This window comes from Lepus europaeus, chromosome 19, assembly GCF_033115175.1.
Source record: "Lepus europaeus isolate LE1 chromosome 19, mLepTim1.pri, whole genome shotgun sequence".
Classification (NCBI taxonomy): domain Eukaryota; kingdom Metazoa; phylum Chordata; class Mammalia; order Lagomorpha; family Leporidae; genus Lepus; species Lepus europaeus.
The window spans coordinates 44757954-44783364 of NC_084845.1; the positions used below are offsets into that span (position 1 = coordinate 44757954).

At 58.0% G+C, this 25411-nt stretch overlaps 1 protein-coding gene across 1 annotated transcript; it reads left to right on the forward strand.

Moving 5' to 3' along the window:
- Nucleotides 1-2632: 2632 nt before the first annotated feature.
- Nucleotides 2633-23784, forward strand: DRC7 (dynein regulatory complex subunit 7). The gene is made up of 17 exons (XM_062176019.1): nt 2633-2838; nt 3209-3383; nt 4217-4342; nt 4889-5083; nt 6228-6386; nt 7192-7410; nt 14360-14488; nt 16747-16819; nt 17598-17726; nt 17874-18002; nt 18779-18999; nt 19724-19939; nt 20697-20807; nt 20894-21004; nt 22532-22726; nt 23465-23604; nt 23691-23784. Exons 1-17 carry the CDS (start codon nt 2633-2635, stop codon nt 23782-23784), a joined length of 2628 nt encoding a protein of 875 aa, XP_062032003.1.
- Nucleotides 23785-25411: the final 1627 nt, after the last annotated feature.

The following is a 25411-nucleotide window of genomic DNA, read 5'->3' on the forward strand; positions in this document are numbered from 1 at the left end:
GAATAAGGTGTTGCAGCTCTGGCCCCAGCTGCCCACCTCCCCCCTCTTCCTGGGGTCTCTTACCGTTGGGTTCAGGGCCACCCAGTGCCCGCTCCGCGGTAACTCCTGGCGCCCTCTGACACCTGGACCTGCTCCTTTCCTTCCTCACCACGTCCCTGCCTCCCACCGTCCTTTCTTGGATGTTCCTAACTCATTAGGCTCTGAAACACACAGCTTACACAGCCAGGAAGAGATGGGTTTGAATCCCAGATCTGCCACTTACTAGCTATGACCGTATGTGGTGCCCTGAAGGTCTCTAGACCTCAATCTTGTTGTCTGCAAAGTGGGCATTGTAAGAGGGTCTGCACCACAGAGTTGTTGGAGGATCCGTGAGAATAGCCCTGTGCAGCCCTAGCACGGGGTCTGGACATAGTAGCTGTTGACTAAACTGTGAGTGCCTCGGGGCCTCATGCTCTTGGTGCTGAAATGGATCTGATGCCCAGCCATGCTGTTTGGCTGGAGGTTTGTCCCCCAGGAACCGGGGTCCTGGACGGGCCTTGTGGATGGGCTTCCTGGACATGGGGCCTCTGCTGTGACCCTGACCGACTGGCTTCCAGCACCAGGAGCGTTCAGCACGTCCCAAGTCCTAGAGCACAGAATGTCAGAACTGGGCAAAAGCCCCTGGTCTTCCCTTCCTTTGGCAGGAGGGGAAACTGAGGCCCAGGAAGGGGCAGGACATGGTGCAAGGGCCCAGCAGGAGCAGGGAGCAGAGCCAGCATTTCTCCCTCCCCTGGCTGCTGGCCAGCGATTTGCCTCCCCGGGGAGGGCGGGCCAGCATTTACCTCCTGGTCCCCTTTGCACGCTGGGGTCTGGCTCGACTCTGCAGGGTGATGAGAAACGGGGACACCTGCCCTTTCCTCCCTGCTCCGCACCATAGCCTGGGAGTTGGGTCGGGTTTCCTCCTCGCTGGGCTCTTGCTCTGTTGGCTGTGGAGGAAGTAGACATTTGAGATGGGGTGATGGAAAGACCGGAACCGGGGACTGATGGGTCTGCTGGGGTGGCGCTGAGCAGCCAGGAGCAGGGACGCGAGGGGAGGCTGAGCTCTGCACCCACACAAGTCTAGAGCTGGCACTTGGGCCTCTGTGGCATCCCCTGGGACCTCTGTCTCCGTGTCCCCACCTGCCATCCTTAGTAGGCACGTGCGGTCACCTCACAGTCATGCCATGGCCACCCCACCCCAGCTGTAGGTCACCTTCCTGGCAGCAGGAGGAGAAAGGACAAAAGTTACAGCTGGGCCTCCTGGGCTCGGCCCTGTAATCAGCCACCTGGGAATTTGTGCTCACGTCTCACTGGCCAGAGAACTCGGTCCCATCTCAGGCCAGCACGCAGGAGGTTCTGGAAGCTGAACATTTGAGGGCACAGTTCTGCCCTCCCCAACGTGGGGCTCTGCTGTGGGGCGGGGCCTGGATCTCTGGGGAGGACAACAGGGTCCACTCAGCCAGGCCCTGCTCTGTGGCCAGTGCGGGTCACAGAACCAGGCCTGTCCTCTGTCTGCCAGCCACACAGGGCGTAGCCAGGAGCTGACCCTATCACCCGCCCCTCATCCACGTGCCTTGGTCTCTCTGGTCTCTGTGCCTCAGGCTGCAGTTTGCTGAGATGAGATGTCACTCACCTGGAACCTTCGTGGGGTTTTTGGTCACATTCTGTGTCATTTGACTGTTGTGAATGCTTTTTGTAAACCAAGTCACTTTTTGGATTGAATCAAAACCTCTAAATGGGAGGTAGCAATCCATACAGCATTGGCATCATTACTGTGAAGAAAAGATAACCATCAAAAGAGATGAGGGGCCGGCATTGTGGTGCAGTGGGTTAAAGCCGCCCCTGCAGCACCAGCATCTCATATGGGTGCCAGTTCGAGTCCCGGCTGCTCCACTTATGATCCAGCTCCCTGCTGTGGCACCTGAGGAAACAGCAGAGGATGGTCCAAGTCCTTGGGCCCCTGCACCCACATGGGAGACCCGGAAGGAGTTGATGTGCACCAGCTTTTCTCTTTTTTAAGATTTATTTATTTATTTGAAAGGCAGAGATAGAGAGAAGGAGAGACACAGATCTTCCATCCTCTGGTTCACTCCCCCAAGAAACCGGGAGCTTCATCTGGGTCTGCACGTGGCTGGCAGCGACCCAAGAACTTGGGCCATCTTCACTGCTTCCCCAGGTGCCTTAGCAGGGAACTGGAAGGAAAATAGAGCAGCCAGGACTTGAACCTGGGCCCATTGGGGATGCTGGCTCGCTACTGCCCCCGCCTGTCAGAGGGAGTTGTGCAAGTAGAACAGGTGGCCGCGCTGGGGGACGGTGGGCACCTGCAGCAGGTGCCTCTCGGGCACTGCCTTTACAGGAAGGGGGCGCTTGGCGATGCCATGGTGTCCTTGGTCACAGACAGGGGCTGAGGCGCAGCACGGGGGGTGGGCTTACAGAGGTGCTAGCACCACACGAGACTTTGTCCTTGACCGAGAGGAAGTTTAAGAGGGAATCACTTCCGGTCTGTGTGCTGGAGCTCACTTGAAACCATTTCCGGGATCCCAGGGATACACAGTGGGGCTTGGCGGCTGTTGGTGGTTGATCTGAGGGTCACCCCTCCCCAGACAGTGCCAGAATGGAGGTCCTGAAGGAGAAGGTGGAGGAGGAGGAGGCGGCCGAGCGGGAGGAGGCGGCCGAGCGGGCAGAACGGGCGGACAGGATGGAGAAGGCCATGATGAGGCCGGTGGAGGCGCGCAAGGAGACTACCCTGACGCCAGAGATGCTCAGAGACCTGGAGAGGAAGCTGGCCGAGACCCCACTCCCCAGCCCGGCAAAGCTCCCGTGAGTGTGTTGGGGTGGAGGCTCTGGGCCCTGCAACCCCGGTGAGAGTGGACCAGGACTGGGCACAGGAAGAGCCAGGCAGGGTGGTGGCACCCGGGCTGGGATCAGGACACAGAGGGAGGGCTCTGCTTTCAGACTCCCTGGTCTGAGTGGCCATCCTCCTTCTGCCTGGCTGTGTGATCTTGGGTGACTCACTCACCCTCTCTGTGCCTCAGTCCCTTTAGCTCTTTAAAACTGCAGGTGTTGATGCTGATAGTCACTGAGGCTGAATGAGGGAGGGGTGGAGTCAGTGGCGGCTCGGGTGGATCGAGGCTCCCTAGGGGCCAGGCAAAGCCTCCCTGGGACTAACGCTGTGCCTGTTGTAGCACAGGCTCTCGACCAAGGACACCCTTGACCTCTCCAAGCTGCCCCTTTCCTACAAAACCAACACGCCCAGAGAGGAGCACCTGCTGCAGGTGGCAGACAACTTCTCCCGCCAGTACAGCCACCTGTGCCCGGACCGCGTGCCCCTCTTCCTGCACCCGCTCAACGAGTGTGAAGTCCCCGTAAGGCCGGGACAGGCAGGGTGCAGGGGCTGGGGCAGTTCTGCAAGGCTGTGGGCCCAAGAGCCTCTAGGCTGGAGCACACAAACTCAGCCTCTGAGGGAATGAGCCCGCATGCCCCACCTGGAGAGGCAGCCGTGGATTGCTGCGGGGTGGGGGTAGAACCAGGCCTGGGTTAGGTCAGGAGGAGAAGGGATCAGGATTTGCACGGGAAGCGCTGGTCTGTGAGTGCGCGCAGCCAGCACAGGTGTTAAAAATCACCACGTGGTCTGAATACAATGGTCCGTGGGGCCTGTGCACCTGTGTTTTGCTACCTTTGCATGAATCCCACACCGTTCCAGCTACAGATGGGGAAACCAAGTCCCAGAGGGACTCAGGGATATGCCTTGGACCACAGGTGTGAGGAAGAAGCCCTGGGGCCTGTCCTGGGGCTTTGGTCTGTTTTTCTGCCATTCCTGGGAAGGGCTGGCCTTGGGGCAGGAGCCTGCACTGGCCCTCAGCTGCCCCGGCCAGGAACCTCTGGAAAGATCACACCTGTGAGGGGCCTAGGGGACAGGAGGCTGGACCCTGACTCTGACTCTGACTCACTGGGGTGCTGAGCCTCCCCCTTGGTGCCGAGGTGGGGGAGCGCTGGGGGGAGGGAGCTCCCAAGGCCCCTCCTACCCGGATCCAGAATAAGCTCGTGAGGGGCTGGGGTCTCCTAGTCACCACCTCTGCTCCACCGAACACTTCTGGGAAGGGGGCTGCTCTGCCCCACCAGGGCTCCCGGGGATTTGAGGAAGGCCCTGGGGGACCCAGGACCCGCAGCGCCGGGCTGCCCGAGGCTTCCCTTGCAGAAGTTCGTGAGCACAACCATCCGGCCCACGCTCATGCCCTACTCCGACCTCTACAACTGGGACGGCTGCGCCCAGTTTGTCTCCGACTTCCTCACCATGGTGCCCCTGCCCGACCCGCTCAAGCCGGTGAGTCCTGCTCACAGAGGTGTCCTGGGGCCCAGGGGGGGCTGCTGGGAAGCCAGGGTGGGCTCAGGCCACAGCCCCTCAGAGACTCCTGTGGGGAGAGGCAGTGCCTTGCCTGGGGGCGCACAGCAAGCCTGGCCCCCTGGCCTGACTTGAGGGGGCGCCCAGCCTCCTGTGGCCTCCGCCCCACCTTGGGGCGCCTTCTCTCTGCCAGCGGAGGGAGGGAGGAAGAGGTGAACAGTGGGGTGTCGATAAAGACAGGCAAGGGAGGATGCTGGATAGGAGAGGGGAACACGGGAAGCCAATTCCCCCATCAGGCGGCCAAAGCCAGAGGCTTCTACAAGCCGGAATTCCCGCCTCCGGGGGAAGTCTGTGGGCCCCTTAAAATAGCAGGCACCTGGGGATCGCACTGGCTAGGTGGTGTCCACTTTGTGTTTGGCGGGATCCCGAGCCCCACAAGGGTTAGAACCCCGCCAGGCACTCCAGCCTGACAGGTGGGCTTGCTGGCGGGGCGGAGCGGCAGGTGCTGACTCCGCCTGCCATGCGCAGCCCTCGCACCTGTACTCCTCCACCACGGTCCTGAAGCGACAGCAGGGGAACTGCTTCGACTTCAGCACGCTGCTCTGCTCCCTGCTCCTCGGCTCTGGCTATGACGCCTACTGCGTCAACGGCTATGGCTCGCAGGACCTGTGCCAGATGGACCTCACGCGGGAGGTGTGCCCGCTCACCATCAAGCCCCGAGAGGTAAGCCAGGCTCCTGGTGCCCCTGCCCTGGTTTTGCCCTCTCTCCAGGCAGCCCTTCAACCGCCCTGGTAACTCCCCTGTCCACATGTGTGAGCGCACACAGCCCCCACCTCCCACCTAATTGTCACTCCCCACTGGGTCCAACCCAGTGCCAGCCACTGTGCTGCCCGCCCTGGGTGAATTTCACAAATGCCACGTGACTTCTAGTTTAAGTCAGACTATTCCAGCTGTACCTGATGCATCAGATTCAAAACGCCCCCGCCCTCTTCATGAAAGGAAGTGGCAAATGTGCAGACTTGATTCTCAGTCCCCACCCCCATGTTAATAGCAAAAGAAAAAAGAAAGAACCCTGCCAGTGGGGGGTGGTGTGGTCTGCGTTCGCACACCTGTTTTTACATGGGCCAGGGGCTGCCTGAACACACAAGGCACTCTGAAATGACTCTTAGTGGTCAGACTCACGAAAGCATCTGTCTAGGTGGGAAAACGCTCATATGGTGGTGATACCTTTCACCACTGCTTAGTCCCAGGACTCTTAGCCGGGCCAAGCCCCTTCGGGGGTCCGCAGCTCGGGGACAGGGACTCAGGGGCCTGAGGCATCCAGCAAGATGCAGGTGCGCCTGTGTCCCCCCCCCGCCCGCCAAGTGAGCACCTGAGGGTCCCAGCGCGGGGGCTGTGACGGAGGGCGGGTGAGGAGCGGGTGGAGGTGCCGGAAGAGCCTCGCTTGCCCAGGTCCTGCCCTCAAGAGAAGACCGAGAGAAAGTTCCATCCTGGCCTTTGGTTTCGGTGCTCTCAGCCCAGCCAAAGTTGTCTTTTATTTTTTCCCTTTTTTTTTTTTTTTTAAAGATTTGTTTATTTGAAAGACAGAGGTTCATAGAGCAGGGGACACACAGAGATCTTCCCTCTGCTGGTTCACTCTCCAAATGGCCGCAAATGCCAAGCCTGGGCCAGGCTGAAACCAGGAGCCTGGAGCTCCATCCGGGTCCCCTACGTGGGTGCAGGGGCCCAAGCACTCAGGCCACCTTTAGCTGCGGTCCCAGGCGCGTTAGCGGGGAGCTGGCTTGGAAGTGGAGCAGCTGGGAGGCAGGGCTGGCTGGGGGCATCTCAGCCTCACGGAGCCGGCCCTTCTTGCCTTGCTGGCTGACAGAGGATCAAAAAGGAGGAAAAGCCGCCGCCTAAGAAATACACCATCAAGCCCCCCAGGGACCTGACCAGCAGGTTTGAGCAGGAGCAAGAGATCAAGAGGCAGGAGGAGAAGAAAGCCGAGGAGGAGAAGCTGTGGAGGGAGGAGCAGGAGCGCATCATGGTGGGTCTGCGCCCTGGGGCCCAGCTGTGGCTGAGGGACTGCTGGGAGAGGAGGCAGGCAGAGGCCCACCCACAACCGCCCCTCGCCTCTGCCAAGCCCGTGGGACTCTCCCATGGGTGGTCAGCCAGCTCCAAGCGACAGAGTCCATGAGGTGTGCGGCATCTCACATTCTCCTTGCTCCATGCTCACTGGTGCACACCTGCTCACCCGCCTCCCCACCCCTCTCCTGCCATCATGCCCTCTCTCACCCACACCCCTCTCCCACCACCCTCCGCCCTCCCTCCCACCCCTCTCCTGCCACCCTCCCTCCCATCCATCTTGCCATCCATGCTTCCATCCGTCCCTCATTCCTCCTTCCAACGTCCTCCCTCCTCTCCCTGTCCTCTCCTTCCACGGTGCATTCCCTGAGCTGCTCCTGGGCCAGGCCCTGGAGCTACCACCAGGAACTTGACACAGCCACAGAGCTCCCAGGGGGATGAGACAGGAAGCCATGCGCCTCCTTTCTGTGGCTTTACCAAAGGAAAGAGTTGCCTTTATCGGGGTGAATTCTCACCCAGCTCTAAGGCTTTTAAAGCCAGTAAGCCTCAGATACCTGGAGATCCCCAGAGTCCAGTTTGCAAACCCCAGGTCCGGCCCCACCCTCCCATTTGACGGACAGGTTCACGGAGGACCAGAAGCCAAGGGTGGGGTCTGGAGCAGAGCTCGGCTCCCCTGTTGGCCCCCAGCCCCGGGGAGGTCTCTGGGCCCCCCACGCCGCTCTTCCCGCCCCGTCTGATCGTCTGATCGGGGTTGCCCACCTGTGCAGGAGGCGGAGAAGGCGAAGCCCGACCCCCTGCACGGCCTGCGCGTGCACTCCTGGGTGCTGGTGCTCTCTGGGAAGCGCGAGGTGCCTGAGACCTTCTTCATCGACCCTTTCACGGGCCGCAGCTACAGCACCCAGGACGAGCACTTCCTGGGCATCGAGAGCCTCTGGAACCACAAGAACTACTGGATCAACATGCAGGACTGCTGGAACTACTGCAAGGTGCCTGGCGGGTCGGGGCGGGCACGGCCAGGACTCGGGAGAGTGCGGCGGCGTCCCCGTAGCCGAGTCCCCGTAGTGCAGGCCCTTGCCCGTGAGCCACCGTCCTGCTGCGACTGTTGCCTCTCTCTCGGTTTCTGTGTCCTCTGAAAGCGTGGATTATTAGTTTGATCACTATTGAAGTGTAACATGCGCGCGAGGTGCCCTCAGGCTAGGCGCAAGCTCGGTACATCGGCAGGTGCTGGCAATGCCAGTGCCTGCAGCCACTTCTTGAAGGGGCGCACTGCCCACGCCCCCAGAAAGCCCCTTTGCCTTCCGTTACCGCCATCCCGTGTCTTCAAAAAATTCACAGAAAATGCATATCGTGAAGAAAATTAGATACGGATTTCAAAAAACATTTTTGCAGTCAAATAAGCATCTTTTAGGATAAATATTTAATTTGAAAGGCAGAGAGACTGAGATCTTCCATCTCCAGCTGAGCCAGGAGCCAGGAACTCCTTCTGGGTCTCCCAGGCGGGTGGCAGGGGCCTGAGTTCCTGAGCCATCAGCTGCCGCCTCCCCCACTGCACATCACGGGAGCCAGGAGCCAGGAGCCAGAAGCTTCTTCTGGGTCTCCCATGCAGGTGCAGAGGCCCAAGCATTTGGGCCATCTTCCACTGCTTTCCCAGGCCATAGCAGAGAGCTGGATCGGAAGAGGGGCAACCGAGACTAGAACCGGTGCCCATGTGGGACGCCGACGCCACAGGCAGAGGATTAACCTACCGTGCCCCGGCCCAGCCCAGCCTGACTTCTAATCGCACCTGTTGCTTTCCTGTTTGTAATCACGCAGTGTACGCGCTCATGCCTGGCTCCTTTCGCTCCCAATCGGGGTCCTGCTGTGCGCGTAGCTGTGCTGTGTTTGTTTTCATTGCTTCATCATTTCCCATCATCTGGAGCCCTCGGAACTCATTTCTCCAAACTGCAGCTGCCCACTGAGACTGTTTCCAGCCCGGACTACTCCGTACGGTGCTGTGTGAACATTTTTGTGCACGCATTTCCTTGAACACCCACGCTCATTTCTGCCGGGTAAATGCTTCGGAGTGGAAGTGGCGGGTTCCAGGATAGGCAGGAAGTTCACTTCCCGTAGTCACTGTCCCTTTTCCAAAGTCACTGTGTCAGTGGGCACCCCCCCAGCAGTACATGACAGTTCCCGCGCTCCGCAGCATCCTTGCCAACCCTGGACACTTTCTGTCCGTTTTATTTTGGTAACAGTATTGCAGTATGGTTTGACTATTTTTTAATATTTACTTATTTGAGAGGTAGAGTTACAGAGAGAGGGAGAGACAGAGGTTTTCCATCCACTAGTTCGCTCCGAAGCCAGGAGCTTCTTCAGGGTCTCTCACATGGGTGCAGGGGCCCAAGCACTTGGGCCATCTTCCACTGCTTTCCCAGGCCACACCAGAGAGCTGGGTGGGAAGTGGAGCAGCTGGGACTAGAACCAGTGCCCATATGGGATGCTGGTGCCGCAGGTGGAGGCTTAGCCCACTACGCCATGATGCCAGCCCCTGTGGTTTGGTTTTAAGACACAATTGAGGGGCAGGTATTGTGACATAGCAGACTAAGCTATTGCTTGAGACACGCTGGTCTCACATCTGTGCCTGGGGCCGGGTCCCGCCTCTTCTTCTAACCCAGCTCCCTGCTAATGAGCACCCTGGGAGGCAGCAGGCTATGGCTCAACTGCTTGGGTCCCTGCCACCAGCATGGGAGACCTGGATGGGGTTCTGGCTCCTAGCATCAGCCTGGCCCAGCCCTGGCTGCTGTGGGCATTTGGGGGAATGAAGCAGCCAGTGGAAGCTGTGTGTCTCTCTCTCTGTCTCTGTTTCTGTCCCTCTTTCTCTCTGCTGCTCTGCCTTAATAAAAATAAATAAACTTTAAACCTATAACTTAAAAAATGCAAATGACTTTTGAAAACCATCCTCATGTCAAGCTAAGCTTCAGCCTTCTTTCGAATTCTACAAATCAGACTTCAGGACTGCCTACATGGGCAAGCACACAGCTGAATGACGGGGGGTTTTGCTTTTTCATTCTTTTCTGGACGTGTTTGATATTATTTCTACCCTAAATGTTTGCTAGAATTCATAAGCAAAGCTATCTGGGCCTGGGATTTTCTTTGGTGCACAGGTTTATAAACTGTAGATTCAGTTTCTTCAATAGATATTCAGGCTTTGTCGTCTTGAGTGAGAATTGGTAGTTTCCGTCTTTAAAAACCGTCTCCATTGCAGTTTTCAAATTTATTGCCATGGAATTGTCTACACTGGATCCTTATTTTCCTGTTAACACCTTAGAGTCTGTAGGGACGCCGCCTCTGTCATCCTCTGCATTGGTGACTTCTGTGTTGTCAATCATATTGCTCCTGGCAGCAAATCAGTTCTGGTCTTTATTTTCTAAATCATGGGTTTCCACTCTGATCTTTATTTTAAACTTTATGCTTGTTTTGAATTTCATTCCTTCTTAATTTTCTAGTTCTTTTTTAAAAGTTTGTTTATTTGAAGGGCAGAGTTTACAGAGGGACAGAGGGAGGGAGAGAGAGGTCTTCCATCCACTGGTTCACTTCCCAAACAGCTGCAGGGGCTGGAGCTGCTTCAGTCTGAAGCCAGGAGCCAGGAGCTTCTACCAGCTCTGCCACATGGGTGCAGAGGCCCAAGGACTTGGGCCATCTTCCACTGCTTTCCCAGGCCATAGCATAGAGCTGGATTGGAAGAGGAGCAGCCAGGACTTGAACCAGTGCCAATATGAGATGCAGGCATTGCAGGTGGGGGCTTTACTTGCTGCAACACAGTGCCGGCCCCTAGTTCTTCTTTTAAATGTTAATTTTTTTCGTCTAGTTGAAAGCATAGCAACAGAGAGAGACAGAGACATACACAGAGAGACCTTCCATCCACTGGTTTACCCTCCAAATGCCCACGACAGCCTGTGCTAGGCCAGGCCCAAGCTGGGAAGGCAGGATTCCACCTGGGTCTCCCACGTGGGCAGCCAGGGCCCAAGCACTTGCGCACCATCTGCGGTGATTTTCTACGTGATAGAAGCCTTGATTTCCTCCCAGAGGCCTGCTGTAGTGGCCGCTCCCACAACACGTTATATTGGGCTTTCCTTTTCTTTCTATTCAAAATGCTTACTAATTTCCCTTTTCATTTCTCCTTTGATCCATGGGTTACTTTGTTGTCAGATATTCAGAAAATTTCCAGAGATCTTGCTACTGTTAGTTTCTAATTTAGTTCTGCACTGATTAGAGAACAAAATTTTGTGGTTTCTGTTATGATTTGCTTGGTGTCCAGAACATGGTCTCTTTTGGTGAGCTTCCTGCACTCAACTAGAATGTGTGTCCTGTTGAGGCCACGTTCTATAAATGTCATTTAGGGTGCACGGCAATTGATAGTCTCGTTCAAGCTTTGTTGCTTTTCTATCAACTTCTCTTTCAGCTGCTGACAACATTGCTGAGAAACTGAACTTGGGATTTCTCTGTCCTTTCTACCCCAGCAGTGTTTGCTGCATGTGTTTCGAGGTTAGATTGAGAAATATTTTTTTGACAGGCAATGTTAGACAGAGAAAGGTCTTCCTTCCATTGGTTCACCCCCCAATTGGCTGCTACGGCTTGCGCACTGCACCGATCCGAAGCCAGGAGCCAGGTGCTTCCTCCTGGTCTCCCATATAGGTGCAGAGCCCAAAGACTTGGGCCATCATCCACTGCCTTCCAGGGCCACAGCAGAGAGTTGGACTGGAAGAGGAGCAACTGGGACAGAATCCGGCGCTCCAACTGGGACTAAAACCCGGGGTGCCGGTGCCGCAGGCAGAGGATTAGCCAAGTGAGCCATGACGCCGACCTAGATTGAGAAATTTTTAAGATTATTATGTCCTCTTGATGAACTGTTTATATGATCATGTTAATTTTTTTATTTATCTGAGAGAGAGTTACAGGGAGAGAGGCCTTCCATCCATTGGTTCACTCCCCAGATGGCCACAACGGCCAGAGCTGGCCAGGAGCTTCTGCATGGTCTCCCACATAGATGCAGGGGTCCAAGCACTTGGGTGATCATCCACTGCTTTCCCAGGCCACAGCAGAGACCTGGATCAGAAGAAAAGCAGCCAGGACACAAGCCTGCGCCCATATGAGATGCCAGTGCCACAGACGGAGGCTTAGCCCACTACGCCACAGCACCGGCCCCTATCATGATCGTTTAAACATTCTGAAATGACCATCTTTAGCTCTAATAATATGTCTGTGCTGATATCTATTTTTCTGATATTAATATAGCCACCCTAGATTTATTTTTGCATGTGTGTGTTACTGTCCTCTTAATCCATTTGTGCCTTTAATCCTTTATTGTCCTTTTAATCCATTTGTGCCTTTTAAATTTAAATGCCTTTCTTGGGGTCAGTGTTGCGGCACAGTGAGTTAAACTGCTGCGTCTAACACCAGCATCCTGTCTGAGTGCCATTTGAAGCCTTGGCTGCCCTACTTCTGAGCCAACTCCCTGCAATGTGCTTGGGAAGGCAGCAGAACAGGGCCCAAGTGCTTGGGCCCCGGCCACCCATGTGGGAGACCAAGCCGGGGTTCCAGGTTCTTGGCTTCGGCCTGGCTCAACCTGGGAAGTGTGCACTAGAGAGCCAAAAGCCCAGGATCTCTGGGAAACCGGCCTGGCCAGAAACAGAGGACCCGGGAAAACGAGCGTGGGGACATGGCGCCTGTCTGTCCAAGTTCAAGTCCAGCTGGCTTGATTTCTCTTCCTCCTCAGATTGGAGGCACCTTGCCATGGGCAAGACCCCGGGGATCGGGCTCGCTGGGCACCTGGCCTCCCAGCACCGTGGCTGGCACGCAGCAGGAGCGCCATGGAGAAGCCCCCTCTGCTCTGGGACTGCATTTCCCTGTGCAGGGCCTGCTGCGCCCCCTGTGGGAGACGGCGGGAGCAGACACCGGACCGCTCTGGTGCAGTCTGTGTAGAAGTACGAAGTTGGGAGAAAGAGGAATTCTGCCTTCAGCAAAGAAAGGCACTCCTACACCCCTGCCCCCTCCTTGTGCACGGAACCTAGGTGCTCTGGTCCCTCAGTGACCTCACAGGGTGTGGGAAAGAACACTCAGCAGGGGTGTCGGAGAGTTGCTGGCTCTCCACTGGATGTGAGCCATTTTACAGGCGAGAAAACTGAGGCCTGAGGAAGTGAAATGACCGCTTCCACACCACAGGGTCAGGGCAGAACCAAGAGTACCCTGCCCAGAGCCCAGGCTTGTGACCGCTAGGGTCCTGCATCCCGGGAGACCGTGGCCTCCCTCCACGCCAGTGCCAGTGCCAGGCAAAGGAGATGAGTGACAGGGGTCACGGATGCCGGACGCTGTGAGACAAAGGCGGCAGTGAGGTCGGAAGGACCGCGTCAGCAAGTGAGGGCATGGAGGAAGGCGTCAGGATGCTGGCTGTCAGCTTTTGTGCCTCCTGAGCATCAGAACGGCTCCTTTCTTCTTCAAAGCAACGGGAAGTGGCTTTAGGGGGTGGGAGGCTGGTGAGGTATCCACAGAGACTGCCCGGTGTAGACATGCCCTGGGCCACAGGCTGCAGCCCGTCCAGTCGGTTCTGCTTTATGTTAAGGACTTTTTTTTACTTAAAAGGCAGGGAAATGGAGGAGACCATGATCTTGCCTCTGCTGGTTCACTCCCCAGATGCCCACAGCAGCGGGGGCTGGGGACTCCATCCAGGTCTCCCGTGTGGGTAGCAGAGACCCACGTCCTTGAGCCATCACCTGCTGCCTCCCAGGGTGCACACTAGCAGGATGCTGGAATTGGAAGCAGAGCCAGCTCTCAAGCTCAGTGGCTGTTGTAAGATACAAGCATCTGGGGCTGGGGCTGTGGCACAGTGGGTTAAAGCCGCTGCCTGCAGTGCTGGCATCCCATATGGGCACTGGTTCTAGTCCCGGCTGCTCCACTTCTGATCCAGCTCTCTGCTGTAGCCTGGGAAAGCAGCAGAAGATGGCCCAAGTGCTTGAGCCCCTGCACCCACACGGGAGACCTGGAGGAAGCTCCTGGCTCCTGGCTTCGGATCGGTGCAGCTCCAGCCGTCGCAGCCATCTGGGGAATGAACCAGCAGATGGAAGACCTCTCTCTCTCTCTCTCTCTCTCTACTTCTCTCTGTAACTCTTTCAAATAAATAAAATAAATCTTTAAAAAAAAAATCCAAGCATCCCAAGTGACATCCTAACCTCTGCACCAGCACCTGCCCCGCTTCTGCTTCTGCCACAGAGATAGTTTTAAGTGAAAGGAGCAAAGGACAATGTCTCACCGCTAGTCGCTACGTAAAAAAGTGACCACTGAAAGCAATGCAGACATCTGAATGACCAGGCTCCTCTCCACTAAGCTTCAGCCGCCCCAAGCCCTGTTTCAGCTATGAGGGGTCTCGCTCCCATCCCCCACCCCTCCCCCTCTGAGAGCAGGATTAAGGGCACGCCCCGGTGGGCAGCTGTCCTTTACCTTGGATCTCCCTGGCAGCACAATTTGGTGTGGAGGGGGAGAGGAGGGGAGGGGGCCTGCCCTGGGGCAGCTGGGGACTGCTGAGGCTCCTGTGGCCCTGGCCTCAGGTGGGCTGGGTGAGGGGAAGGTAGAGGAGACCCGAGCCGTGCCAGGGAGGAGAGATCCCCACCTGCCTCCCTGGCCAGCTTCCACGTGTGCCGCCTCTGGGGCTCCCTGTTTCCTGCACGAGCTGGGGCCGGGTGAGCGCGTGTGCACGGCTCCCTGGGCTCCTACAGGGAGCAGTAGGGGTCGTCTTCACCGGGGACTGGTGATGGGAGGGGGTTCCTGCCCCCTCCCCGCTGAGAGGAGGAAGATACTGAAGGTCTGCCTCCCTGAGCCCAGGCCCACGGCCCTGTCTCCCCACGGAGCAAGTGGGGGTGTGAGTGGCTGAGGGGCGCACTCAGAACTCCCCCACCCTTTCAGGACCTGGTCTTTGACCTGGGAGACCCTGTGAGGTGGGAATACATGGTCTTGGGCACTGACAAGCCCCACCTGTCCTTGACCGAGGAGGACGACTCTGGAGTGAACGATGATGATGACGTGGAAAACCTGGTGAGTTCCTGCGGCCCACGGATGGGGCGTGCATAGGAGGCCTTGCCCCTGTCCCACTCCCGGCAGCCTCATGGCTGCTTTACTAGCAGGTGCATCTGTGCAGAGGTAGACCAGTAGGCCGGTTATAGGCTCCTCCAAGCAGATGGACAAAGTGAGGCCCACACAGGCCCAGTGACCAGCCCGGGACCTCCCACCCATTCAGGGGTGGCCCTGCTCCTTTGGGAGTGGAGACATAAAAGCCCTCTGCACAAGCCCCAGGGCCGGCCGTTCCTCGGTGCCCACCCATCGCCACACCTTTCCTGTCTGTCCTAGGAGGTCTTCCAAAGGTCGTTGACCAGAACCTTCCCCGGGTCAGCAGGGGCCTTCCTGGCAGGTCCGCGTGAGGACCTGTGGGTGGTGGTCACAGGCCTTAGTTACAGCTCTGCGGCCTTGGGCAGCCTCAGGGTTGTTTCCAGTATGTGAAATGGGGGAGGGGCTCCTGGTCGAGCTCACAGTGGCAATGACAAGTCTAGGCCTGCTCTCAGAATGTCGTACCAGTGGAGTGGTTCAACAGCAGACACTCATGGTCTCACCGTTCTGCAGGCTACAAGCCAGAGGTCAAGGTGTTGGCAGGACCAGGGCCCGAGCCCGCCTTCTCCCTGGGCCCTCGCCCAGCCTCCCCTCTGAGTCCCTGTCCCAACCCCCGCTGCTTATAAGGACAGCAGTCAAGCTGGGTTAGGGCTGCTCCACGACCACTTTAGCTTCAGTGCCTCTTTAAAGACATCGTCACTGGCTGGCACCGTGGTTTAACAGGCTAATCCTCCGCCTTGCGGCGCCGGCACACCGGGTTCTAGTCCCAGTTGGGGCGCCGGATTCTATCCCGGTTGCCCCTCTTCCAGGCCAGCTCTCTGCTATGGCCCGAGAGTGCAGTGGAGGATGGCCCAGGTCCTTGGGCCCTGCACCCCATGGGAGACCAGGAGAAGCACCTGGCTCCTGGTTTCGGATCAGCGAGATGCGCTGACAGCAGCAGCCATTGGAGGGTGAACCAACGGCAAAAAGGAAGACCTTTCTCTCTGTCTCTCACTATCCACTCTGCCTGTTTAAAAAAAAAAAAAAAAACAAAGACATCGTCCCCGTCCAGAGGCCCCGGGCTGAGCCCAGGTCAGCGCACTGTCCAGGCTGCGCACACAGGGCCCTCCCTGAGTACCAGGCTCTGGTGCAGGTGTCCAATCTGAATTAGCCCGTTTAAATCCCCTCCCACCCAGCGAGGCGGGCTCTAGTTATTACCCGTGATTCTTTTCACCCCATTTCACAGATGGGAAGACTCCTATATCAGGGTTAAGAAACTTAACCAAGGTGCCACAACCAGTAGCTGGCAGAGCTGAGACTTGAACCCGGCTCCAGGTCTGGGCTCCCATGGCGTCTCCATTCTACCTCCTGTACCAGCTGTACACCTGCCTGGGGAACCATGTGGAATGCTGGCTCCGCATCTGTGCTAAGCACAGGGGCCTCCCCTATTTATTGCCATCCATCCCAAGACACTGGCACCCCCTGCTGGCCTTGAGGCTTGGCCCAGTTCATGCCCAGAGAGCCTGTCTCTGCCAGTGGCATTCCCAGCACCCGCACACAGTTCCAGCCTGCCCCTCACCCCATCACAGAGGTTGACAAGGGGGCATCCCTAAGAGTCAGGACTCAGCGTGGACCCCCCAGGACAAACCAGGGCCTCTAGCCCATCCCACCCCATGTCCCAGGTTTCTCACAGTGCTCTCTGCTGACCACTCAGGACCCAAAATCAGATGAGCAGAAGTCGGGTCTGAGCAGCACTTGTGGAGGAAGAGTGACCGAGGTCGCATCTGCTCCCTGGCCACCTGTTTTAAGGACCGTTTGTCCAGACCGAGCCTGTTTTGCAGTGGGGAAACAGGTGCAGAGAGGAAAGGAAGTCATCATTACATCAGCCAGGCTTGTCCCACGCCCTCTCTGTAGCACTCTGGCCTCCCAGGAGGACCAGTTTACAGTTAGGGAAACTGAGGCTTGGAGTGGCTCACTGGTGTTAGAGGCCGGTTCTTGGGTCCACCGGACTCCAGAAGCTTCTCTCTAACAAAGTGCTGGACACACGGGGCGCAGGTGCAGGGGATGGTGGGTGCCCTGGCGAGAGCTAATCATCTGCCTGCCTTCCTTCCATGTCCTGGCTGGCTCCCCTGCGGGGCTGAGCCACTGGCTTTGACCACAATCTCTCCCGCAAGGCACTGACCCACCCTGCCCACCCCTTCTCCCCGCAGGGCAAGGAGGACGAGGACAAGAGCTTCGACATGCCGCCCTCGTGGGTGGAACAGATCGAGATCTCCCCAGAAGGTCTCTGGCCCTCTCACCCTCTCCAGAGCCAGTGCCTGGGCCTCCGGAGAGCTCCACAGCCGAGGGCAGGCCGCTCCTTTCCACCACACACACTCAGCTGTGCGGTCCCAGCACTGGCACGGCCTGGCACACAGGAGGGTTCATGTAACATGTGCTGGATGCTGGGGGGGGGGGCATCCCCTCCCCCTCCTTCATACCTTCTGCACAGCAGAGGCGGGGGCAATGCGCAGAGGGCATAGAGGGTGCCAGAACCAGACAGAGGCAAGTGGAGGGGGCAGCAGGGCGGGGCCCATCTCGCCCACACTGGGGTCTGCTGGCTGCCGAGGTCCCACCTGCGGCCCACCGGGAGGGCACAGGCCGCTCCAGCAGGATGCAAAGTGCTGGAGTGGTTGTCATGGGAACACAGGGTGGGGTGGGGGGGATGGGGAATACCCAGAGTCCTGGGGGAGGTACTGGGAGATGAGCAGGCAGAATGGGCTTCCAGGAGTAGGGGTCATCCCAGCAAGGGTGGGCGTTTCTGGCAGAGACCCACACAGGCATAGGCCTGGCAGTGAGCGAGAACATGGCCTGGCTGCAGTACTATCCCTTTGGTCAGGCGTGGATGCTGCCTTGGGTGGGTCTGTGCTTCTGCCTGGCCTGAGTTGCTCCAGGGGTGGGGCAGTCCCCCAAGCTGTTCTGTGGCTCCCAGGGTGGGCTTGAGGCCTGGAGGGGCTCCGCAGACAGTGCACCGGGCGGTGCAGGGCTGGGCCACCAGGCGACTCCAGCTCTGTGCACACAGCGTTCGAGACCCGTTGCCCCAACGGGAAGAAGGTGATCCAGTACAAGAGGGCCAAGCTGGAGAAGTGGGCCCCGTACCTCAACAGCAACGGCCTCGTGAGCCGCCTCACCACCTACCAGGACCTGGAGTGTAAGGCTCGCTCTGGCTGGGGGGCTGCGCTGGGTGGCCGTGGGCACGGCCCTTCTGCCAGCTCGGTGTGCGTGTGGCCACTGCCGGCACAGCGGGCAGCGGCAGGGGAGCCGGCCTGGCTGCAGCAGGTGTCTGCCGGCCCCACAGGTACGGAGGTTGTGGAGATCAAGGAGTGGTACCAGAACCGGGAGGACATGCTGGAGCTGAGGCACATCAACAAGACCACGGGCCTGCACACCGACTACTTCCGGCCGGGCCACCCCCAGGCCCTGCGCGGTACACGGCCCCGGGGCAGGGAGACGGGCACCTGGGCACCGACAAGGTTCTCGGGTGGCCGCTGCCTGGCTCGGCACACCTGATGCGTGGGCAGTTAGGGGAAGCGGCCAGTGCTCCCCAGGGAGGTTGGAGGCAGGGCCGCACCCATCCAGGGCTCAAGACTGAGCAGGATCCCATCGAGAGGGCACTTTGGATTGGGAGAGGGTGCTGAGCGGTAGCAGCAAGCAGCCTCCCCTCGAAGGGCCAGGCAGAGGGCGGAGAGCGCCGGTGAGGGTGGGAAGCAGGGAGGAGAGGAGGTATCTCAGGAGAGACCCAATAACCCCAAGCAAGAATTTAAAGCAAAGCTTAGGCCCAGTGTATAGTTAAAAAAAAAAAAAAAAAGGAAATGGGACCAATAAGGGGCCATCTTACAACCCTTCATGTTGGAAAGATGGCTTTAAAAACGGTCCTACTGGGTGCAGACAGGCGTGGGAGGCAGCACGCGGTTGCCCCTCGCCGTGGGTAGGCAGTGAATGGCACAGCTTTTCTGGAGCACAGCCGGGCAGAAGCCACTGACAGCAAGCCAAGCCGTGTCCGCCTTTTACCAGGTCATTCCACAGCTGCGAGTCTGCTCCTGGTAACGAGAAAGAGCAAAAGTGGCTTCACGCACGTGTTCTTCGGGGGGGTGTGGGACGCAACCTAGGCGGTCAGCGAGAGGGGATTGGTTGCTCGGGCAGAGCTGTCTCTCTCTGGGCCTGCACTCTGGTTACTTACCCAGCCACCACCCCCCACCCCAGTACACTCCTACAAGTCCATGCTGCCCGAGATGGACCGCGTCATGGAGTTCTACGAGACAGCCCGTGTGGATGGCCTGATAAAGCGGGAGGAGACCCCCAAGACGATGACAGAGCACTATCAGGGGCGCGCAGACTTCCTCTCCTACCGCCACATCAATTTCGGATCCAGGACCAAGAAGCCGGATGTAGACAGCTCAGAGTCCAACCCCCGGCCCATGGTGGTAAGAGCTTGCCACGTGCTCTGGCAAACGGCCTGGGGCTGAGAGACTTCCACACGTTGTGCACCAAGCATTCACGGCGTGCACGACCCTGGGGCTGTCTGGGGCCAGACTCCGCTTTCCGTCAATGGGCCAAGCAGGTAGTATTTCCTCCCTGTTAAAAAAAGAAATACCCCCTGAGCAGACGTTTGCAAAATACAAGAAGATACATAGAGAAAACTAGAAAGCTCTCTGGCATCTCAGATATCACTGTGGATGAGTAGGTTTGGTTCTGAGAGAATCTTTTCTAACTTGAGGTCCACGGGTAGGGTGCAGATCAGGGGTTAGAATCTCCGTATCACCCACCGAACTTCAAACGATGTGGGTTTCTTTCCCTCCATGTCATTACAAATTATTTGGTGAATGAGCTTAACATCCGCCTACCAAAGACGCCCCTTCTAGCTGTAAGGAATGTCTGGTGATGCCGTAGGCGTCCTGGGGAGGTGGTGAGCTCCCCATCGCTTGCAGTAAGCAAGCCGAGTCTTGTCAAGGGAGCTGGAGAAGGGGCCCAGCACCACACAGGGCTGGAGCTGCTTGGCCTTGAGAAACCATGGCAGGGGCGGGGTGGGGTGGGGTGGGGTTGGGGGTGGTGTTTTGCCTTGCTTGGCCCCAGACCCTTGAGTCCCTAGAGCACGGGGAGAAGTCTCCTCCTCCTCACCTTGCACTCGCCCACGCGCTGGCCCTGCAGAAAATCACAGAGCGGTTCTCCCGCAACCCCGCGAAGCCCGCGGACGAGGACGTGGCGGAGCGCGTGTTTCTGATCAGCGAGGAGCGCATCCAGCTGCGCTTCCACTGCCGCGACGACTACATCACCGCGTCCCGGCGCGAGTTCCTGCGGCGCACCGAGGTCGACAGCAAGGGCAACAAGGTCATCATGACGCCCGACATGTGTGTCAGCTTCGAGGTAGGCCCGCCACCGTGGGGCGGCAGCGGCCCACCCCCACCCCGTTCCTGGCAACTTGGGAGAACTGGGAGGGGCACCTGTGAATCCCGGCCAGGAAACTCCTCTTTCCTCCTTGGGAAAACCCAAAGTTCCCACCCGTGGCCCAGGGGCTTAAGTCCCTGCCTGCAGTGCCAGCATCCCACGCTGGAACACCTGTTCAAGTCCCAGCTGCTCTGCTTCGGATCCAGCTTCCTGGGTTCAATGGAGGATGGCCCAAATGCTTGGATCCCTGCCATCCACATGGGAGACCCCAGGTGGAGCTACTGGCTCCTGGCTTCAGCCTGGCCCAGCCCTGGCCGTTGTGGCCAGTTGGGGAGTGAACCAGCGGATGGAAGATCTCTCTCTCTCTCTCTCTCTCTCTCTCTCTGAAAATTTTCCGTTTCCCACCAGAAAAGGGCACCCAGCAGGCCAAGACCACTCCTCCTGGTCGGCGCCCCAGGCCCCTGTCACAGCAGACCCCAGATCCCAGGCCTGATGCTGGAGTTCACCTTCCAAGCCAAGTCCTCGCTCTCCCGACACCTCCCCTTAGCCCCTCTGTCTTCAGCGCCTCTTCTCTTATTATGTGCACCCAAGTAGGTGAGGCATCCGAGGCCCAGAGAGGGCAGGTGACTTGCTTGAGGTCACACAGCTGGGAAGTGGCAGAGGTGGGTTGGAACGCACGTGGCCTTGCCACGCTGACCCTGGCGGCCCGTCTGTCACGGCGGCGGCTGTCCCGCAGGTGGAGCCCATGGAGCACACCAAGAAGCTTCTGTACCAGTACGAGACCATGATGCAGCTCAAGAACGAGGAGAAGCTGTCCAGACACCAGGCCTGGGAGTCGGAGATGGAGGTGAGTGCCCACGGTCAGCGGGCAGGTGAGCGGCGACGGGTGGGGGTGGGGGCGTCTTCTCTGTGCCCCTCGACCTCCCGATGCAGGTGCTGGAGATCCTGAAGCTTCGAGAGGAAGAGGAGGAGGCGCACACGCTCACCGTCTCCATCTATGACACCAAGCGCAATGAGAAGAGCAAGGAGTACCGCGAGGCCATGGCGAGTCCCACATCCCACCCCAAGCCCCGCCCCAAGCCCTGCCCCAGAGGGCCCTGGGTCCTGCTGGGAAATTCTTTGAGAGAGGATGAAGTTACTGATACGATGTGGTCATCCTGGCTGCTGAGCTCGCTTGCGCCCGCTCGCTCTCTCAATTTTTAAAAGAATTTTATTTGAAAGGCAGAGAGATCTTCCATCTGCTGGTTCACTCCCGAAGTCTTACAACAGCTGGGGCTGGACCAGGCTGAAGCCAGGAGCCTGGACTTCCATCTGGGTCTCCCACATGGGTGGCAGGGACCCAAGCTCTGGAACCCTCACCGTTGCCTCCCGGAGTGTTCGTTAGCAGGAAACTGGACGAGGAACCAGGACTGGAACTCGGGCACTCAGAGTGGGTGGCTTAACCGCTTTACCAAACACCCCCGAGTTGGCCATTTCTAATTCATCCCAAAGAGCCCCGGGATCCGGGCCAGGTCTCTCCCCACCCGCAGGGGCAGTAGCCAAGCTGGCATAAAGAATTAAGATTGTGTGGCTCCACTCCAGCCGGGGCTCCCACCAGGCTGCAGCCTGGGCCCATGGCCCCAGCAAGCGACTCTGGCCTCAGACCTCTTAGCGCGTGGTGCTCAGTTACACCCTCGGGTTGCAAGGGCCAGCTTGGTTTTCTAGGCCAGCTTCGGAATCCCTTTCACCAACTGAGTGGAGGTTTCCAGAAATAGTTTGGGGTTAGCAGCAGGCCAGGGCATCAGGTCCCAGGAGAGGGCAGAGCCCCACCTCTCCAGCTTCACCGGCTCCCGTCAGCCAATGAGAATTCCCAAAGAGAAGGAGAAATGAGAAGTTACCAGCAGCTTCCAGTTTAGCATCGTAGATTCCAATTGGTGCTAACCCAATAAGCATCTTCTACAGATTGCCAGGTCCCAGGCTGTGTGGTTACAGACAACATCCCGTCTGAGGGACCGCGTTGTGGAGCAGAGGGTTAAACCAACACCTGCAAAGCCGGCGGGACGGCATATCAGAGCACTGGTTCAAGTCCCACTTGCTCCACTTCTGACCCAGCTCCCTGCTAATGCACCTGGGAAAGCAGTGGAGAATGAGCCGAGTGCTCACTGGGAGACTTGGATGGAGTTGCAGGCTCCTGGCTTTGGCCTGGCCCAGCTCCAGCCATTGCAGCCATTTGGGGAGTAAACCAGCAGATGGAAGATTCTCATTCTCTCTCTCTCTCTCTCTCTCTCTCTCTCTCTCTCTCTCTCTCTCTCTCCCCTCTCTCCCCCCTCTCTCCCTCCTCCCCTCTCTCCCTCCCTCCCTCCCTCCCTCCCTCCCTCCCTCCCTCCCTCCCTCCCCCCTTCTTTCCTTCTCTCTCTGTATCTCTTTCAAATAAATAAGTAAATCTCAAAAAAAAAAAAAAAAAAAAAGAAACAAGAGTTGGCTGTTACCAGTGAACACGGGTGCGGGAGCCACACCTACCTGCCCCTCCTTGGCCCATCTTGGTGCTGCCTGGCCCTGTGCCATCACACGGCTCATGCCCTGCCCCCACAGGAGCGCGTGATGCACGAGGAGCACCTGCGGCAGATGGAGGCCCAGCTCGACTACTTGGCCCCGTTCCTGGCCCAGCTGCCCCCGGGAGAGAAGCTGACGCGCTGGCAGGCTGTGCGCCTCAAGGATGAGTGCCTGAGCGACTTCAAGCAGCGGCTCATCGACAAGGCCAACCTCATCCAGGCCCGCTTCGAGAAGGTGCAGCCAGGGCCCCCATGCCCGCGGGGGTCGGGGGCGGGCCTGCGGGGCATGGCCCCGGGCTGCTGTCCACACCTCCTGGACTTGAGATGGGCTGCTGAGTATGTCAGTGCCGGGGAGTCCAAACCACTGGATAGTTCTTCCTCTTGTCTTTTGGGTGGACGGACATAGAGGGAGAGAAAGATGATTGGAGGGAAGGAAGGATGGGTGGGAAGAAGCAGGCAGGCTGGCCTCCGGCCATCAGATGGATGAAGAGATGGGTGGGCAGGGGACGGGAGAGGCGGAGCGATGGCTGGGGGGAGGTGCTGGGTGAGTGGCATTGCAACAGCTCCTGGTTCTTGACCCATTTCTGTTGGTCAGGCGCAGACCGAGTTGCTGCTGTGATTGTAACAATTGTCGCAGAGAGAAGTGTGGGGGGGGGGATGGGGGGTACAATGACACTTGTTTTGCAAACCAGAAATTGGAGGCTCTGAAAATCTCAGCCACCTGTCCAGAGGCATGTGGCCGTCTCAGTCCTGACCCTTGCTCCTACCTCACAGACATAGTATTCCTCCAAATACGACCCAGAAGCTCCCACCGAGACAGTCCGCGGCCCCTGCTCTGCCTTCCTGGCCTGCATGGGGAGGGACAGGGGGATGAACCCCCCTGGGGCCGTCTGGTGACCAGTGGGATTGCATCCTGCAACCCGGGCGAGAGCCGGTGTCATCAGCGCTCCCCCCTGCCTGCCTGTGCCCGCAGGAGACCCAGGAGCTGCAGAAGAAGCAGCAGTGGTACCAGGAGAACCAGGTGACCCTGACACCCGAGGATGAAGACTTGTACCTGAGTTACTGCTCTCAGGCCATGTTCCGCATTCGCATCCTGGAGCAGCGGCTCAGCCGGTGAGGGGCCGGGGGGCCCTGGGGAGTGCCGGCCGGGGGCTGGGCCCCCGGTGCTATGATGCCTCACCCCTCTTCTCCGACTCCAGACACAAGGAGCTGGCCCCGTTGAAGTATCTGGCTCTGGAGGAGAAGCTCTACAAGGACCCCCGCCTGGTGGAGTTCCTCAAAGTGTTCACCTGATGCCCCCCTCCCCCGAGGACGAAGCTGAACCCCGCCCACAGCCCGCCCCACCACTCCGACACCAGCTAATGGCCGTCTAGCTACACAGCCCCCCCTCACATCCTCCACAGCCTGTCTGCTCCTGCTCCTCACGACGTTCCTGTAAATAAACATGGGAATTTGTGCCTTATGCTTCATAAGCTCCAGCACCAGCCTGTATCTCCCCCCCCAACACACACACTTTTTTTTAGCTCGAGAGAGGGAGAGAGAAGCCACAACCTGTTGGTTCACTCCTTGCAACATCTGGAAGAGCCACAGGCTGGGGGTTGGTGCCGGAGCCGGGGTGGCTGGAGCCGTTACTTGAGACATCTCTGCTGCCTCCCTGGGTCTGTGTAGCGGGAAGCTGGAGTCAGGCGCTGGAGCTGGCACTGAAACCAGGCACTCCGATATGGGGCACAGGCACGCCAATCGCTAAGCCAAACACTCGCCCCATCGCCTTCCCTTCTTTGTAAGCCAACACCTCTCCCCCTCCATCCCTCCCCATCACAGCCACCATCCTCACTAGCTTCCTGTCCTTTCTTTCTTTCTTTAAAGAGTTATTTATTTGAAAGTCGCATTACACAGAGAGAAGGAGGCAGAGAGAGAGAGAGAGGTCTCCCATCCCTGGTTCACTCCCCAATTGGCCACAATGGCCGAAGCTCTGCCGATCCAAAGCCAGGAGCCAGGGGCTTCTTCCAGGTATTCCATGTGGGTGCAGAGGCCCAAGGACTTGGGCCATCTTCTGCTGCTTTCCCAGGCCATAGCAGAGAGCTGGATCAGAAGTGGAGCAGCCAGGACTTGAACCAGCGCCCATATGGGATGCTGGCACTGCAGGTGGCAGCTTTACCCGCTTCGCCACAGAGCCAGCCCCTTCTGTCCTTTCTTCCCTTGAGTGTTGAGTCTTCAAGCACCTCTGCAGATGGTCTCACAGACACCTGCAAACAAGCTGTTATGTGTCCCAGCGGATGGCTGGGAATGGCAAGGCCACGGTGCATGGTCCGGAGCATAGGGGCCTGACATCAGAATGCAAAGGACTGAATCCCAGTTCCTCTTCGTACCAGACACTGTTTGCCCATTTGTGCAACAGGGTGGCATTGGTGCATTAAATATAGAGCAGAGAGGACTGGGACGGCACACAGGAAGTCCTCACTAAGTGTTAGCTCTAAAAAAACAGCCAAGAAACACATGAGAATGTTATCGGAAGCAGTCATTAGGGGGACAGTGCCACCCCATGCATGCCCACCAGTTTGGCTACAATGAGGGCTGGTAGGATGAGGCTGGAGCTCTCAAACAGCTTTCCTGGTGGAGGTGTAAATTAGTACAACCACTTTGGAACACTGGACCCATAACTCCATTCCTACCTCCTGTCCATCCATTCAATGAACTTAACAAAAATGTAGCTAAACGGATAAACATAGATACCACGGAAGGCCATGTGTGTGAGCAGTACTGTTGATACCAGGGCCAAACTGGAAACCACCCAAATGCCCAAGAGTAGAATGACACACACATTGTAGTCTTGTGATATTTTTGGTTGTAATAATTGATTAGGGAAGATAATGCTGCCAAACATCCTGCAATGCACAGGACAGTCCCCCCCGCAACACAC